Genomic DNA, 18,112 nt, shown 5'->3' on the forward strand with positions numbered 1-18,112 from the left:
TTGACAAGATAAATATTAAACTTCGGCCGCATATTGATCTCACATTTAGTTGCGCTTCTTTATTTCATCACTTCCCCAAAGCCCTTTCCCTGAAAGCCTTTTCTCTCTCCTTCATCCTCTCATCTTCACACGCCTTCTTTGTGGTGCTGTTCACGAGATGTTCAGTTCTAGTTTTTCTATCACTCTCAGAAGTGTGCTGCTGTTTTCGTTGCTCGGTGCCATCACAAGGGCTCAGATCACGCTCACAGGCTGCCATCTCCAGGAAGGACAAGAGTAAGTCTTTCGTGTTGCCAATGATAGGGAGCACTGTGTTTTAATTGCATACAGAATATGTTTTCTTCCCGGAGGGGCCGAAAGCACAATTAGCAGCAGCACTTCTACTCCGACTCCAACTTCAACTCCAACTCCAACGTCTCCAGCTTCAGTGACCGCAGAGTCGACTGGAAACGTGCAGACTACTGCCATTACTGACTGCCACCAACATGATACTACTCAGTATGTGCAAATCTTAGGTTTCAAGATGAGAGAGCTAATCAACTTACAGGTATTGTGTGAAAGGCAATGGCGAAGAGGTTCAGGTATTAGCGACTGCCACTGGTAGTGAAGCTCTGCCTATGGCTTACAATGGCTGCCATTCTCACGGCTCTACCATGTTCTGCTTGACACCCGATGGTGCTGAAGTTGAGGTCTTGGGTTCTACTGAAAAGGTGGCTTCCACTGAACAGGAGAGTTCTGCGGGGTCTGAAGGTGGAGAGAACTGCCACTTCCATGCCGGTGTTGAGTACGTTACATAATCGCGTTGATCACGTTGCCAAAATTCTGATCTGTAGTAGACATTGTGTTGGTGGTTCCGCTGCGGCAACCTGCGAGCGAAAAGATCGCGACTACAATGTCAAACTCCGCATTGGATTGTTGTTTGTCATCCTCTTTACAAGTGCAATCGGTAAGCCCCTTAACCGGAAAACTAGCTCCTTTTAACAGAGATCAGGGGTCTATGCTCCAATTTTTATGGCGCGAGTTCTAAAAACCAATGGGACTGGACTTGTTTTCACCGTTGTTAAACAGTTTGGAACTGGTGTCATCATCGCCACAGCCTTGATCCATGTTCGTCTCTCAATCCTCGCGCGAGGTAAGCACGTTGCTGACCGAATCTAGCTTGCGACCCACGCATCTTTGATGTTTGGCAACAGGTGAGCAGCCATTACCTCTAGTTGAAATATGTCAGTACTCATTTCTGCATAGTTGTCTTGGTGAATTGAAATATGAAGCAACCACGACCGCTATCATGATGGCCGGTGCATTTATCGCTTTCTTAATCGACTTTGCGGGTCATCGACTCGCACATTGGCGCCAGCAATCCACTATAGAAAGACAAACTGCCAGTATCAGCTCTCAGGATAACGAAGCAGCAGTAAAAGGCCACCCTACACCTACGCTCGCGCACCTAAGCCACCACCACGACATCAACAATGTTGGAACCACCCATGCCAATGATGGTATCAGTATCTTCATCCTTGAGGCTGGTATCATTTTCCACTCTCTTCTCATTGGTATCACATTGGTGGTAGCAGGCGACTCAGTCTTCATCACCCTCTTTATCGTCATTGTCTTCCACCAGATGTTTGAAGGACTTGCTCTTGGCGCCCGAATTGCAGTAATTGATGGTCTTGACACAATCAAGTACATAATCCTTCCAATGGCCTTTACGCTCGTTACTCCAACTGGAATGGCCATTGGAATCGGTGTTATCAACAAATTCAACGGTAATGATCCATCGACCATCATTGCTCTTGGAACCTTGGATGCCCTTTCTGCTGGTATCCTTACCTGGATCGGCTTCGTCAACATGTGGGCTCATGACTGGATGTATGGTGAGTTGAGGAATGCTGAGTTGACCAAGACTTTAATCGCTTTGATCAGTCTAATGGGAGGTATGGCGTTGATGGGGCTTCTTGGAAAATGGGCATAAAAAGTGGTGGCTCAATGATTTTACTGAAATTGTATTCGATTATCTTTGAAGAATGTGTTCAAGTAATCTGTGAGATTAAGTTCGTTGAAGAGATCACAAAAAAGTGTTTTAGGATTAATTCGAAGACAACATACGCAGGGATTTGTTCTTACTACTATTATTATGTCTCTGAAATTCAATAAGCACCCCTCAAAAAACAATTAGTATGTGATCATATAATATGCATAGATGAGGGCATAGGAATGATACTAACATTCTAGAGGAATCACAGAACTATGAGCTCTTTAGTAGGAAGATTGAAAGTCAGTTTGTCACTGCGATTATCTAATTGAAAGTTACTCACTGATTGACGGTAGCGAGTAAAGGTCTTTCGTGAACGACAATCTATCATCATATCAAGTTCATTATGTGTGTAGCTGACTTACTTAGTGTTGAGTAACTAGTTTCGAACTCAGTCTGTACACCCTTAAAGACCACTGTACATAAATTGGAATAGAAGACGTATAAATACTACTGAAGAAAGGATTCCTGCCTGAGTACAGGGTCCTAGTTACTCCGTAGCAACATCACTTTTCCAAGACTGCTTGAATTTCTTGTTTTTCTTTCTTTTTATAAAGACTGAGGGGCGTATCAAAGCGCTAGAACCTTTGGAATGACAGAAGCTCTTCTTGAGCTCAATGATTAGTGTCGTTTGTTGATCAAGAAGTAACACATGATGTCAAGATGTAGTAGTCTTAGAGAAAAGTTGTTGAGTCGCTCGATTCATGACAAGAAGTGAAATTGAATCACTCATAAAAATAAATATGCCAGACACACATGCGGTCTATTTGATCAATCGTCAACGTTTCGACTAAAAGAAACATTTAAAGCGAATTTTTACAACTCGACTTAAATGGAACATGAGTAAGAGGACCAAGTAGGAATGGGGCAAACCTCACATGGGTACTTTGCAACGGTTGTTCAGGAACATCATTTGAGCATCTCTGTCTTTTCAGTGTCAATCCAGGGTCCTCCTCGAAATGTCAAAACTTGCCAGAGGGAGAAACTTCAGCAAACCGCAATTTCCCATCTTCACGAAGTCGCTTTTTTCACTCTTCATTATACCGTCTTTCAACATTTTCTACCTCGCGGCTGTTAAGGCCGTATTCTTGATGGGGATCGACAGAGAATATTGCGAAGGCTCGACTGTTTCAATATTCCTTATGATTCAGGCGGTGAAATTATGGAGTGGGTGATACCGGTCAGCAGACGTAAGTGAACTGACGCCAATTCCCCCGCTTTCAGAAATGATAGATCGTCTCAGAAATGAGATCACGAGAAAGTGAAGCCCTGTGGGAATAGTTAGAAATTATAACAAGCTGATCGCACCTTCTCCAAACAATCCAACTGTGATTCAACTCCCCTGTATCATATAACTAATACTACTATCCAATGGTATGATATATCTTGCCCACAATGAAGTCTCAGATAGTTGGTAGGTTCGCTTGCGGAGTTGATGATGCATACCTACACTGCGATTATGAAATGTGCTTCATGGGCCAAGAAGAATAAGTATACCATGAACTGTTTTTATTTCAACAAGTAGTCTATTATTGGGTGACATTGACAATCATATCTTCGGTTTTTTCATCTATATTACAATCTATCATGAATGACAAACTACCGGAATCCTCCATACCTTTTAATAGGGGTATTTTTCTGAGTTTCACAAGATTCTTGCCTCAACTCTTCCATTCTCCGTCGAGCTTTCAAGTACTGATCGTTCCTGAACCATTTCCCGGTATTCCCGTTTTCTGCAAGCGGATGCGCCAGTGAGGCTTCTGCAACAGACTTTTTACCTTCGAAACCTCGAAGATGAATTGCGATACGTAATATTGTGAGAAGATACATGCCTCCTTTCCTTTCATCATAGTGCACCCGGGTACCCTCCAGACATTTTAGAGGCCTAATGCCAGCAATACCTCCATGTGTCAGATGAAATAGTCCTTTGGAAGCGTTGGGAGTGATATCTCTCATTTTGGGAATATCTTTCAAATCGACGCCTGCACACTTGTTAACACTTGGTGCATTAGCTTTCCGAGTGCTTCATGTGAGGTCACTGATCGTGATATCAAATTTGTTGGTATCGTGACTTGTGTCTAATTATTCTGTCGTATCCGCCACTCTTTTCAACGATTGGATTCCTGTCTTTGTCTCTGTGTGCTCGGTGCTTAGCCTTTGGTGCTTGATGAATACACTAGCTACCATGGCCACAGCCGCCAAACACGTATATAATATGAACATGTTCCTGAGACTCCATGCAAAAGCTTGTAGAATCACCCGCCGTTGGAAAGCATCCTGAATTAATTGCGGAATACCCACGTTTGCCGCTGCCTGGCTACCTGATAAAGCCTTGAGAATAGGTTCACTAAGTCCAGCGGCAGCAAGGGATGATTGTCGTGCATCCATACTATTTTGAAAAACCACACCACCAACCACGATAGACAACGCCATTGCAATGTTGCGGACGAAACCTAAAGAAGCTGTGGCTGCGGCAGTATCGACCTGGCTAACAGTGTTCTGAATAGCAACCATAGGAGCCTGGAAAAGAAGAGAGGGACCAAAAGCACCAACGGTCTCCAACCCAATAACAACTGCAACGGATGTATCGGCTCCGAAATATATGTACAGCCCTGTTCCCAACGTCATAAGGGTTGTTCCTACCCACATGAACTCTCTATAGCGGCCTGTGCGGTGGATCGTAGCACCAGCCATAATCTCAAGGACAGCTTGTATTACTATCAGTGGTAGCAACAAAACACCGCTACGAAGAGGTGACACTTGTAGTACGCTTTGAAAGTATAATGGCAGATAATATTCAATACCTATTAGAACCATGCTGTGGGCAAACACAACTACAAAAGTTGCATTGTTAGACGAATTTGTAAACACTGCTAGCGGCATCAGGGGATACTTGGCAAGTCTTTTCTCGCTAAAGAGAAAGAACCCAATCATTAAAGTTCCAAATACGATCAAGCAGATGACTTTCGGGCTGTTCCAGGGAAATACTGCACCACCGAAGTCGAGTCCGACAAGAATGAGGAGGGTTACCGCTAGAATGGAGATTGTCCCGAACCAGTCGACAGCTCGAATACCTTCAATTAATTTTGTGCGTGGGTTGTGCACATCGAGCAACAGAAGTAGGAGAACGAAGGTTACTCCCGAGATGGGAAGATTGATCCAGAAGCACCACCTCCAGCTCTTGTATTGAATAAAAGCTCCCCCGATTAGCGGACCAGCTGATCCAGCGACTGCCCACACAAATCCAACGAACCCTAAGTATAATGATCGTTTCCGCACGCTAAAAAGATCTGAAATCGTGATGATCACTACTTGTCCTAGACCACCACAAGCGACACCTTGTAATGAGCGTCCAGCGATGAGCATCGTCATGTTGATACTTAACGCCACAAGTGTACTAGAGACTGCGAACAAGCCAATTGCTACGAGAAGCACAGGCTTGCGGCCCCATATGTCGCTGAATTTTGCCCAGATTGGGCCTGTAGCGGCGCTGGCAAGCAGGTAGGCACCACCAATCCAAACATAACCAGAAGCAGAATGCAAATCAGCACAGATTGTGGGAATGGCGATTGAGACAATAGTCTGGTCAAGAGCGGCTAGGCCAAGAGCGAGCTACAAGGTATCGTCAGCTAGGCAATAGTGGTTGAAATGAGAGTGGGTAAAGTCACATAGAGAGCTAGTAAAATAGCGTACAGACGCAACTTCGTGCGAATTTTTGGGCCTTCTACAAGATCGAGAGGCGTGATTGGGTCATCACTTGAAAAAATTCCCGGTGATGAAATCTCTCCGGGTTCGGACAAATCAGCATGTGCTGATGAAGGATTGACGGTCGCGTTGGTGTCCATGATCATTTGATAAATAATGCACAATGATATTATTTTGAAAACGAGAGGATATATTTTATAGATATTCTTATAGAGGTTGATGGGGAAGCAGGGATAGCTAGGGCCTCAATAGCTACCCGAGTACTTAACCCGTTGTGACTCACCGGTGAGATTGTTCCAGTTTACCGGTAGCCAACATAGCCGGCAAAGCCGCGGAGAAAGTGTAGGAAGCAGCAGTGATACGCTGATGTTCTACCATGAAAACGTAAATGCTTCTCCGGAATAAGCAACTGCGAGAATCTACCGTACAAGCAACTATCGGTACCATTCGAATAATTGATGCCCTACTCATATAAATGATTTCTCGAGAAACCACCTGAATAATATCAACACAACTGTGAGTGTGTTTATAATACAGTCTTCAACGAAGTTAAGTATCACATTGGGCGTGAGCAATAAATAAAGCGCTTTTCAAACATGACTGATTAATGAGTGAGTGTGATCTGCAGTGAAATTGATCCGCATATTGCCTGATAGGCTGATTCGTCGGTATACTCCAACATTGTTCCGTTCCTTTAGGTGCGATTTTTCTAGAATGTGGGGAACAGATTATCATATTGCGGGGATCCTGAGGTTGATTACGCGAGAGGCATAGATATATAGATGTGAAAGTAACGACTACTCAAAATAATAATAGATTCGTATGATTAGTTAATGAAATTAACAGCTAAATGTGTCGAAAATTGAATTTCCAGTTTCTAGTTTTCGAAATGTCAAATTTTAAGAAGATAAAATCAATAGTTTTGATTGAAAATATTATATATAATTAGTTTTAAAAGACTGTTCTTGCCTGATTGTGAATTATGAAACTAAGATTATTAACGAAGTAATAGAATATAATAATATCCCAAAAGAATTTTATCACTTTAATCTTTTTTTATTATAGGTTTTATAGTCTTAGCTCTTAGACCCTGAAGCAATATTACACAGTGTGAACCATAGTACCATTTGACTTCACTATACTCATAATAATATCAACAATAGAAATGAATAAAAGTATTTATAAAAATAAACATAAGATAAAGAACTAATGTCGATAAGAGCATCTTAAATTTAAAGCTTATTACTGTATCCTTTAAAATTCCTTTCTCTGAAATTAAATCTGAGAATCCTTTAATATCGAAATGATGACCGGCCAAATGCCAATTCCGCATCGATGCCCGTAATATGATCTAAAATAATAAATCTATTAAACTATTTCGCTTGTCTCTCGCTGAACTACGTAGATGGAAATCATAGCATTTTTAAAAAATTATTAAATTATCAACAAGACAAATGAAAATCAAATGAATCTTAGAGTATTATAATTCAATTACATAAGTTTTAATATTAGGAATTTCTAAGAATTTTGAGATATTCAAAATAGAAATTTTATAGAAACAAATTTTCAAGGAATTTGAATTAATCATCATAAAGGTTTTTACATTTGAAAATATGATAAAATACCCAGGCATTGATTTCTGTGTAAGGATGTATTCCAACCAAAAATCTATAATCAGTATTATGAGATAATTTATTATCAACATTATTATGATTTTAATTCTCACGATCTTGTTCTCTATCATGAAACTCCTCAAATTTTATATTTTCAGTTTGTATTTTTATTTTTATTACCTATATATTGTTTATTTTATTATTTTTTGTTTTACTATTTTTTATTTCATGACTTTCTATTTGATAATTTTCTAACGATATTAGTGATGGAATCGTTTAGAATTAGGAAAAGAATTCTTAAAAATGATATTAATTTGATTCAATTAGAATCATTGATGTTTTTAACTTTTAATTGTTGAATGTTAGTTAATAATGATGATATCAATAATTCCTCTTGAACTAAACATTTTCTACATTAATTATTAATTATTGGAGAATGTCATTTTTCAGATGAAAGATTCATAAAAAAATTCTTTCCATTATCAAATATCATAGTGACTATAAAATTTCAAGATTTATATAATCCTTAAAAATGTTTCATGATGATTGATATCATTAGTATTGTATTCTCAAAATTATGATGTAAAGAAAAAGCTAAATACTATTATAAAGAGTATAATTTATATTAATTTTGAAAGAAATAACAAATGTTATAGATTTCAAGTTTTTATTGGAGGTTTATCGTCTTATTATTCTTGTTCTTCATAAATATTATAGTATTATAGATACGCAAAGAAGGTTGTTTGCCTAAAAGAAGTTACGATTTTAGTCATCTAATTAATAAAGTTTTTTTTGGAATATTCTCAGTATTACAGCATTGTGATACGAATCACTGGAATTGTTTAAATCATTATATTTAAATTAATATAGATTGAAAAAAAAAAGTATTAAACCATCGCGGTGCACGGGATAGGGAGGTAGCTATATGGTTGGATATATGATATTCTACGAAGAGGGGAAGAAAGGCTTCCTGTGCCATGTAAAGGCGCTGATGACTAAGCATCAAAGACTAATTACGCTAGTGAGGCCATGACATAACCATATAGAATAGACTAAAAGTTTTTAAATAACATATTGTTTATAATAATAATTTCAATATTATGGTTCGTGTAAAAAATTGAAGTTTAATTTCAATTAGAATGACATGAATACTTTTAGAGTTTACATAATAAATGTAATGAAATTATGTTAATAGAATCATTTTAATGTTGAAATACTCATGCTATGATAATATGATAATCGATTAATATATAATATAAATATAATCCAACAGAAAGAAAAATCATTGAAAAAAATGACAATAAAAAAAATTGTTGATAAAAAAAGTAAACTCATCTCGCCTGTAAGCTTTCAAATGAGACTTCTTTATGAATTTTGGAAATAATATTTATTATTATTATTATTATTCCTCTTTAAAAATTAAAGGTTCAGGGGCTTGCAGGCCCCTAATAATTATTATGTTTTACTTCAACGAATCAAATAATCATAGATATCTCAATTAATACTGTATGAACTATAATCTAAGATCTATCTTAAATCGTATCTCTTTCTAATATATTCATAGGCAAAAGTCGCATTATGTGCAATTGTAAGCATTAATAGGCTTTCAGTTTTATTCTCTTTCTTGCAATCTATTATTAAACTTAGACTTGAGAAGAAAGAGACAATAATAGGATAAGATAACAGCTATGGATATTACATTACGATTTGTAGTTTTTGTTCTCTTGTATGATTATATGCTTACTCATTATAAAGAATGAATATAATAAAGAATTTAAATTGAAAATATTGTAAATAATACGGTTTAGATATATACATGAATGTATTTCAGGAGTTAATTTTACGTGCATCTTATAAACTGATTTCATCCGCGTTTAATCGAAAGATTTGATTATAATTGTGAAGTTAACTTTCATATCCTATAAAAGATCCCTCATAGCTTGAAGATGACTATTCTACGGAATTTAAAAGATCTGTATAATGACATTGAATCTATAGACTTGGATTGGAATAAAATAAGCTTCATAGAACAAGAGTAAAGGATTTATAAATCGAATTTCAAGAATTTACATTGATCTTGAAAATTCGAATCTTCTCTGACATATCATTTTCCACCCATAAAACACGTTATTTATTTGTGAGAATAATCAATCAGAAAGCTCAACCGAGGGTTTGAAGCTTTGGAAGTTTGTTGCAAATTTGCAAAATGATTTAAAAGATACTGATCTATTGAAAGATCTAGAAGATGGAATAAAAGAAATAATAGATATAGATTTATAAATTTATAGACTTATAGATTTCAAAGATTTGCTCTTATTAGCACATTCGTTACTCTTAGTCGAGCCTGAAGCGAATGGGAAGCAATCTTAATAGGCCATTGTATTTCTCCTAGATTTGGTATCATTAGCATTAGTATTGCTTGCTTTATTATTTTGAAAATTATTTTAATCAGCCTTCCAAAATCGCTGATATTAGATTTATCATAATCAGCGATTATTATGGATTATTGAAAGATGACATCAGGTCTACTCTATCTATATAAATACACAAATCACAATTATGTATAATTCAAATCTCCGAATAACTTGAAAATTCATAGGTTAATAGAATTAAAATACATGAGTGTTTTAAATTAAAGATATCTCAGAGTTGTATTATATGAATACAAATATAGATTTCAAATTTTTTAAAGATGATTATTAAAAGCATAAGCAAATCCTCTGGTTTATTTTGGCTTGGAAAAGATTGGGAGCTAGATTTTGAATGATATATTTTGTACAGCCTTTAGCTCGACTGATTCGATCAATATATAGTTTTTTCCATGATTTACTCTTTCAGGACGAACTTTACTAAATTAAAATGATTATACATAGTCTTCATTCTTATGTCTAAGGCTTAGATAATCAATTTGAATAGGAATATATTAGGTATAACAGAAATCTTATCAATAAAATTATTAGAACACAAAGACGTTTATTCGAAAAAAAAAGATCATTGATTTGGTATACAATACAAAATAATCCAATGAATCATACAACAAAATGTAACTTTCCAAAAAAAGTGTCAAATTTGAAAATAAAATAAAAAAATTCAAAATTTAAAGACAGATTAATAGAGGAAAGTAACCCGACTTCGCCCATAAGTTTTTAATGAGATGTCTTCTAAAAACCTGATAATAATAAGATTACTATATTACACTTTCTTAGAAAGCAAGGGGTCCAGGGGCTCGAAGGACCCTGGTATTAATCATTATTACTTCAAAAGGAATATAATTTGTTTTAAAATAACTCAAAGTTTGATTCGATTAAAGTCTTATCTTCAAGAAATATATAGCTAAAAAAGCTATTAAAACCAAAACTATTGTTCGTTATATTTACAGTGTAATCAAAATGATTAATAGTTCTTTGAGTTTTAAAATTATATAAAACTATCATTATCTACATTATACCTTTTTTATTTACAAAATAAAAATATAATATAACAATGAATCAAAACTATCTTATATTCAATATATAGATCACAGTTTTGGTATTTTTTATGTATAAATTAGCTTCTTGATTTATTAGAATGAACTCCTATTCTTATAATCAAAAAAAATTCTATATAAGAAACCATTTTTATTAATATTCTTTTTCGAGGTTCAGATATCCCTCTAGCGAGTATTATATTAAATAAGGTTAAGCTCTACTTTATCATGTACATTTAAACAATAAATATCTTACAGTCTATAATTCATCAAATCATATCTCTACTTAATATAAGAGGTAGAGGTGCCAATATATAATAGCTTTCTAAGACCGGAATTCAAAATCTTCAAAAGATTCTTTTTAATATCATTAGATTTATGCCATAATCCTTATATTTCTCACTATGTAGACTTCATTCAATAGATGACATTAACAAAAAAACTACTATTAACTTTAAGAAATTATAATCCCGATTCTCTCTTAATTAATTTTCCATTCTTTTAGCTAACATAAAATATACCAACAATAAATAAAAACTCTTATTGAGTATAGGTATATAAATTATTAAAATGAAAAGTAAATAAACACAGATTCAGATCAATCAATACTATTTTTGATATCTTTAACATGCATAATCTAAAACACATTTCATAATTAGAAACTGATTGATCTAAAAAGCAAGTGAAATTTGTATTAGAAAATGATTGGTCTAAAAAGTATGTAAAAGTTGTATAAGAATATCAAAGTATAAAGTTCTATTGAATCAATAAATTGATTGACAAAACTACTATTGAAGGATTCATGGATTAAAAACGAAAAAGATATAATTGATCTTTGAATTGAGATTTTTCTAATAATATAATCTTTTTATCAAAAAGTTGTAGTATTATAAAGAAACAATTGATTCAAGAGTTACAAAGAGAATCATTAGAATTATTAGATTCTATAAGATTTTAGGCTTAACGGCGCTTTCGGCGCCTCTATTCGAGTCAGAAGCGAAAGGTAAGCGAAATGTATTTATTTTTTTAATATTAGATTTTTTAATATTAGATTTTTTAATATTAAATCTATTATTAAAACTTTTTATTGAATTTGTCTTATTTAAGCCAATATATAGACTATCCTTTCAAAAAACTAAAGATTTCCGTTTAGCTTCAAATTTCATATTTTAATAGAATGTAGAAATATAGATTTTAGAACTTCTCTATTTAGTCAATATTACTTATACTTCTATATAACAATATACTAATAATCTAATGCTTATATATTAATATATCAAATTTCATTTGATAAGCTTTTGATGTTTATTAGAATACTATGTAGATTTCTTGAATATATTAGAACTAAAGGAAATAAGGTCATAAATTAGCTTGCTAATCTTGACTTTTATAGATTCATTTGGGATCTAGTATTTACTTTAGAGTTTGTTATTGATGAAATAAATATCTTTATTACAAAGTTTTATTCTCATTTGTAACAATTCTAATAGAAAAAGTAGTAATTCATCTTATTAGGGATATATAATAACTAGAACCTTCTTCATAAAATAGAGTTTCCTGTTAAACTAGATTTACTAAGAAATATACTATATTTTATGCTTATAATATATTTAATATATAAAGGTTTTACATAAGAATTCTGTATAGTATTATTAGAGATTCAAGTATTCAAATATTAATTTAAAATGTTTTTGTGATTGATAGAAGACCCCTGAATATTTGATATTATACTGAAAATCATTAATTCAATTTGAAAGATAATTTAAATACTTTTTTTTATTTATATCTTTGTAAATAATCAAAGATCCAAATTATCTTTTATTTTTAATATTATATTTATTAGTATTACCAGGATTTTTGGTGTGATTTAATTTTATATTAATATTTGATTTTATTAAGAATATGCTCTTTTCTCTTCCCTTTTTCTTTCGTTTTAATCTTGTTTTTTCTATATTTTATTTATGAGTATGTTGAATTGTGATATAAGTGAATTTCTTTTTTTTATTTATATACCTGTTATAGTTATTCTTTATAAATATCTATTTATGTAATTCTTATATTTTTTATTCCTAGGAATTATTTTAAGTCTTTTAAGATCTTCAAAGTAAATAGATTTCATTTTAATTGGTGAAAAGTAAGTTATTTAAATAGGCTTTTCATAGTGTTAAATAAGTTTATAGAATAATATACTCGCATACTCCTTAAAGGGTTCCCAAGGTTAATCTTATAGTAATTAGCTGAATGTTAAGAAATACTGTTACTACTACTTTGATTAAATTTACGTTCTGTTTAGAAATTTATTGAGACATAATGCTTTACGAATCGAAACGTTAAATTTTAATTTATAGAAACAAACAACTTTACGAATAAAATTAAAAACATTACATCATTTCGACAAAATTATAAGGGAATCGTGAAAATGATTACCAATAATGAATACTTCTTTGAATATCAAAAATTAGGTTTTCATTGAATGTTTGTTTGATGATTTTAATCCTATTCTATGATTAATACCTATTTAGATCTTTATACTGTTTTGGCTAATCTTATGAATATATAAATAATATTGAAATTTAAAGATTTATGTACTAGAAAACTTACTCTAAGACTGATCTTACCAATTTTTTTTGATATATAGAATAATAAGGACTGAAAGTTGATAATATATATATCTTAATATATCATAGCTACATTCAATAGTATCATCGCAACAGTTCAAAAGAACTCATTCTATATTATTATTAAATAGTTACAATTTAAAGAATAATCAGAGCTCATTATAATATGTTATTCCAAAATTATTTTTAAAAGACTTATATAATGAATAAGTAATAAGTAAAATTAACTTTAATAATACCAAAGGATTTTAAGAAGATTTTAAGAAGATTTATTTAAATAGATACATATCAATATGTAATTTTGAATTGTTTCAAGATATTTTAGTGTAATAATATAACAGTTTCATAAGATGATAACTAAAACACACTTATATAATTCAATTCAAAATATAATTCAATTCATAAAACAATCATTCTAAAAAATATACCCAGAGAGCCTAGTTGATCTTTTATGAAAAGGATTCTTGGAATATAATAGTCATTATAACAAATACGCCTATAAAATCCAAAGATAATTCTTACATCAACCTTTAAAATATCTAATTGAATATTATTGATAGAATTATTATGAGAGTTTAATCCTATTGTTGTAAGTCTTTATTTCAATAAATAACCAGTCTTTTTCAACGATCCTGATAATTCAGAAAACTTGAAAATACTATCAAAAATAACAAATTTATTTCAATAATCTTTCTTTAAGTACACTTTTCCTATAAAATTTCTTTTATATATTATTGAACTCATTAAAATTATTCATATGTTTTACAGTAATAACTCCGTATAGCAACACTCAATGTATTAATACTTCAACTGAGATGCAATAAAACGAAGTAGTATTATTCTGTTATTAAATTTACAAATTAATAAATCTTTTATTAAATACATAACTTCGAAGGATTTCATGAAAGGAAAGAAAAAGAAAGGAACTATTGATTTAAATTTAGGAAATTGATTAATATAGATTTCTTTTCAACAAAAATTTAATTTAGTGTTAAATATAATGGTATTTGAGTTATAAAAGAGCCAGTGTTAAAACTTGATTATTACAATTAACAATTTAAGCTCTTAATAAATCCTTCATTTTTTCATTTTTTCTTAGAATTTTTCGAAAATAATATTAAATAATTTCTATTAGCTTAGATTTTATTTCATAAAATTTTTCGAAGTTATATATCAAATTAAAAGTTAGCTTGCTATTATAAATATTATTTGAAATCGTTTTTTATATAAATGTAATATTTGAGATATTAATATATGAAATGTTGCCATAAGGGGTTATTGTTATATAGATATAGATCTTTTTAATTTAGAAGATAGTGAAACATAACTGGATAGGAATACTGAAGTTTTATTTTTAATCTTCATATAATCTATATACAATGCATGATCATACATTTCTATATATATAAGGAAGGCTTCTTTCGTTTATAGAATCTTGAGGTCTGCATTTTTTTTACCTTAAATCATAATAATATCATGGAACTCATCATTGGTAAATTTATTAGATTTCACAGGAGGTTCATCAGGAAACTATTAGATTTATTAGATTTTCTGGATTTTTTTACTCTTAGATTTCTTGAATTTATCAGATTCGTTAGGTTTTTGAGCTTGATAGCGCCATCGGCGCCCCTGTTCGTGCTTTAAGCAAGAGTCAAGCGAAGTGGGTAAACTGTTATTATATCAATATTATGTTTGGTACTATTGTTAGACTTTCATTTCTATGAGACGTATCATTGTGGCAGTTATTATTATGAAAAGTGTTATTGAAAGTTTCCGAGAATTTAAGTCAGATCTACTCCACTTGAGCTGATATATAGATCACGCTTTAAAGACTCCGAGGACCTTCAAATAGTTTCAAAACTCATATTTAAGTATAATGAAAGTTGAAACTTTATATTGCTGTATATTTCAAATGTAGATATAAGTACTAAGTAATATCAAGAGTACTTTTGGAGAGTATAAGTAAGCTCAATGGTTTTTTGTCTCAAAGAACCGAGAAAGAAATCGTAGTACTAAAGAAAAAGATTCAGCTGACAAGGAGTATTTATATATAAAATCGTGTCAAATGAAACCAATCTTTGTATATCAAATAATGAGATTTGATAACTGAAATATCAGAATGGAGTCGGACAAAGATATCACAAGTCGTTGAGGGAAAAGAATTTCCAGGCTACGAATCTTTAGAGTTCTGTTTTCCTTTACTGTTGTTAAAATTTTGAAATATTTCGAATGTGTAGTCCACTAGCGGGTGCACAGATTCGCAGCACATTGAAGAAGAAAGCACAATTTCATACTAAAAGTCGTTAACTTCAAAATTCAGATAGAATTCGAAATTTGGTTTAATATATTTCCAAAATATGCGTTGAATCTACTAGATTCTCAAAGGTAATACGTATTCAAAGATTGAATAAAAAGAACAAGATTTAAGATCGAAACATTCAATGTTATATTTCCCCATCAAATTATTTTAATAGGAAACCATACATTTAATCAAAAAAATTCAGATTTGAATTTTTTTAATTCAATTTTTATACTATATAAAATTCTTATATTTCATAATCATATGTTTCAATTTCAAAGAAAATCATCATTGTCATCAGTTTTAATCAGATTGTTAAATTAATCTTTTTTGATATTAAATTTTACTTTCTTCTTCAGTGTCCTGTGAGTCTGTGCGCCCATTGGTGGTCTCAAAATTCTCTTTCTTCGATGGCTAATACAGATCACATCAAGTTTATGTATAATTGAATTCAAAATTCAATTGTTACTTGATCTTTGTTGTAATGTATATAGGCAGAGAACACGAAGATAAGTATCCCGAAGTTTTGAGTTAAATATCTGAATGGATCTTGATTTGAAGTATATATAATACTCTTTTGATTCCTCGCTGGAATTATCAAACTTGGAAAATAAAATGGATATTTCTGTAGAACAATTTAAAGATCAAGGTTGTTTTCAAAGCATTTTAGATGAAAGAATTGATCAAAAAGTTAGAAGGAAATCATTGAACGAACATTTGAAATGTTTAAACTTTCAGAGAGAGTTGTAAGATGCTTTAAAAAATGATGTAATCTTTCAGAATCTACAGAAAAAAACCCTAAAAATCACTAAAATGATTCTCATCTAGTAATTGATCAGGATTAATTCTCAAAATGAATTGAAAGAATCCTGAAATATTCTAGAAAAGAAAACGAAGAAGAAAGTTTTTTTGAAACAGACAAAATTTAACATGAAAATTAACAAAACTAAATAATTTCAAAGTTAATACAATATTTGGTCACTATATCAGTATGAACAGATTGATTAGAGAGTTGATTTAAATATATATATTATGAATACAGCATCAATAGAGAATTGATTTACAAAGGAGTATTATTCAAGACAAGCTCATAGAATATTATATATTTCTTCAAAGAAATAATGATTAGGTATTCAAAACTAAAAAGAGCAAGAAAATATAAAGTGTTAATATATTTAAAGTATTTTTTATGATATTGTCTTATGATGAAAAATAAATCCTTATAACATCTCATATTCTTTATTATAATTAAATTATTTGATTGCATTTAAGCAGGTTTATTAGTAGGAAAAATGTTTATCAGTTTTAGAAAAACTAAAAGCTAATTTTACTAAAGTATTCCTTCTCACAATTATCATTTCAGAAGTATATCAAAAAATATCCTAAATATTTATGATATATATATAATAACTTCTAATTCTTAAACAATATCTCTGTTATATTATAAACAAAATAGATTATAAGGTTTATAATAATTCATTCAAAAGAAGTCTTTTTGTATTAAAGCCTAAGAATATTTTTAATTGCTATAATTAATATTAAATAATGGACTACAATGCTTCTCAACTTTTTAAGATATAAAAAGTAAATATAAGCGATTTCTAAAAACAAATATAAAATTTATTCTTTTCATTAATTTTAAATAGCATACTAATATTTATAAACGTACAGACTCATAAAAATTTAGCATTAAGATATATTATCAGTTACATAAACTATAAAGAAAACATCTCATGATTGTTCAATAATATATTAATGATTTCAATGGTTTTACATGTTGGCCCTTCTATAGAGATAGATTGTGAATTTTTTACAGTACTTAGTTTATTCTAACTATTAAAAAGATTATATTCTAGATTATTATGAACGTTAAAATAGTTAAATACCTTTTTATATGGAACTTTACTTTTTCTAATAATATTTTCAATAAAAAAATAATTGATAATTAAAATAATAATTTCAAATTAAAGTTTAATTTATATTAGTTAATAATCCTATAAAGCTCTTTAGTATCTCTAACTCCATTTATAATATTTTTCTAGTAATCATCTTTCGCTCAGTCTATTATAATATGAAAAGTTCTTGTAAACAAACATTTTATTTGAAATATCATATTCATGAAAATAATCTTGATATGTATTCTTACATTTGAAGATCTATCATAATAAAGCTTTATTATCTCCCTCCTTAGACTTCTCAATTATATATATAGTAAAGTTAACTATTATAATAAAATTAATACTATTTATTTCAATTACTTTATTATTAATTAATGGAAAAGGATTTTGGAGACAGATTATATTAATCTATATCAATTTCAAGAATTTATCTGATTCAATTTCTAGAATTTAATAATAATATTATTCTAATATGTCACGGAAA

The 18,112-nt window shown here is 31.1% G+C and overlaps 3 protein-coding genes across 3 annotated transcripts; 1 reads left to right on the top strand and 2 right to left on the bottom strand.

The window, feature by feature from the left end:
* Window positions 1-118: 118 nt before the first annotated feature.
* Bfra_003809 (putative zip zinc protein) lies at window positions 119-1,969 on the top strand (the record flags this gene model as incomplete). Its single annotated transcript, XM_037334214.1, has 7 exons — window positions 119-273; window positions 328-495; window positions 545-781; window positions 834-943; window positions 989-1,104; window positions 1,156-1,190; window positions 1,243-1,969. Exons 1-7 carry the CDS (start codon window positions 158-160, stop codon window positions 1,967-1,969), a joined length of 1,509 nt encoding a protein of 502 aa, XP_037194301.1. The 5' UTR covers window positions 119-157.
* Window positions 1,970-3,628: 1,659 nt separating this feature from the next.
* Window positions 3,629-3,985, bottom strand: Bfra_003810 (uncharacterized protein; the record flags this gene model as incomplete). Its single annotated transcript, XM_037334215.1, has 2 exons — window positions 3,629-3,647; window positions 3,726-3,985. The coding sequence occupies 2 exons, from the start codon at window positions 3,983-3,985 to the stop codon at window positions 3,629-3,631; spliced, it is 279 nt and encodes a 92-aa protein (XP_037194302.1).
* A 126-nt stretch (window positions 3,986-4,111) lies between these two features.
* Bfra_003811 (putative mfs drug transporter protein) lies at window positions 4,112-5,880 on the bottom strand (the record flags this gene model as incomplete). Its single annotated transcript, XM_037334216.1, has 2 exons — window positions 4,112-5,641; window positions 5,698-5,880. The coding sequence occupies 2 exons, from the start codon at window positions 5,878-5,880 to the stop codon at window positions 4,112-4,114; spliced, it is 1,713 nt and encodes a 570-aa protein (XP_037194303.1).
* Between the last annotated feature and the right edge of the window lie 12,232 nt (window positions 5,881-18,112).

The sequence above is a fragment of the Botrytis fragariae genome (genome assembly GCF_013461495.1).
Source record: "Botrytis fragariae strain BVB16 chromosome Unknown tig00000045, whole genome shotgun sequence".
Taxonomy (NCBI): domain Eukaryota; kingdom Fungi; phylum Ascomycota; class Leotiomycetes; order Helotiales; family Sclerotiniaceae; genus Botrytis; species Botrytis fragariae.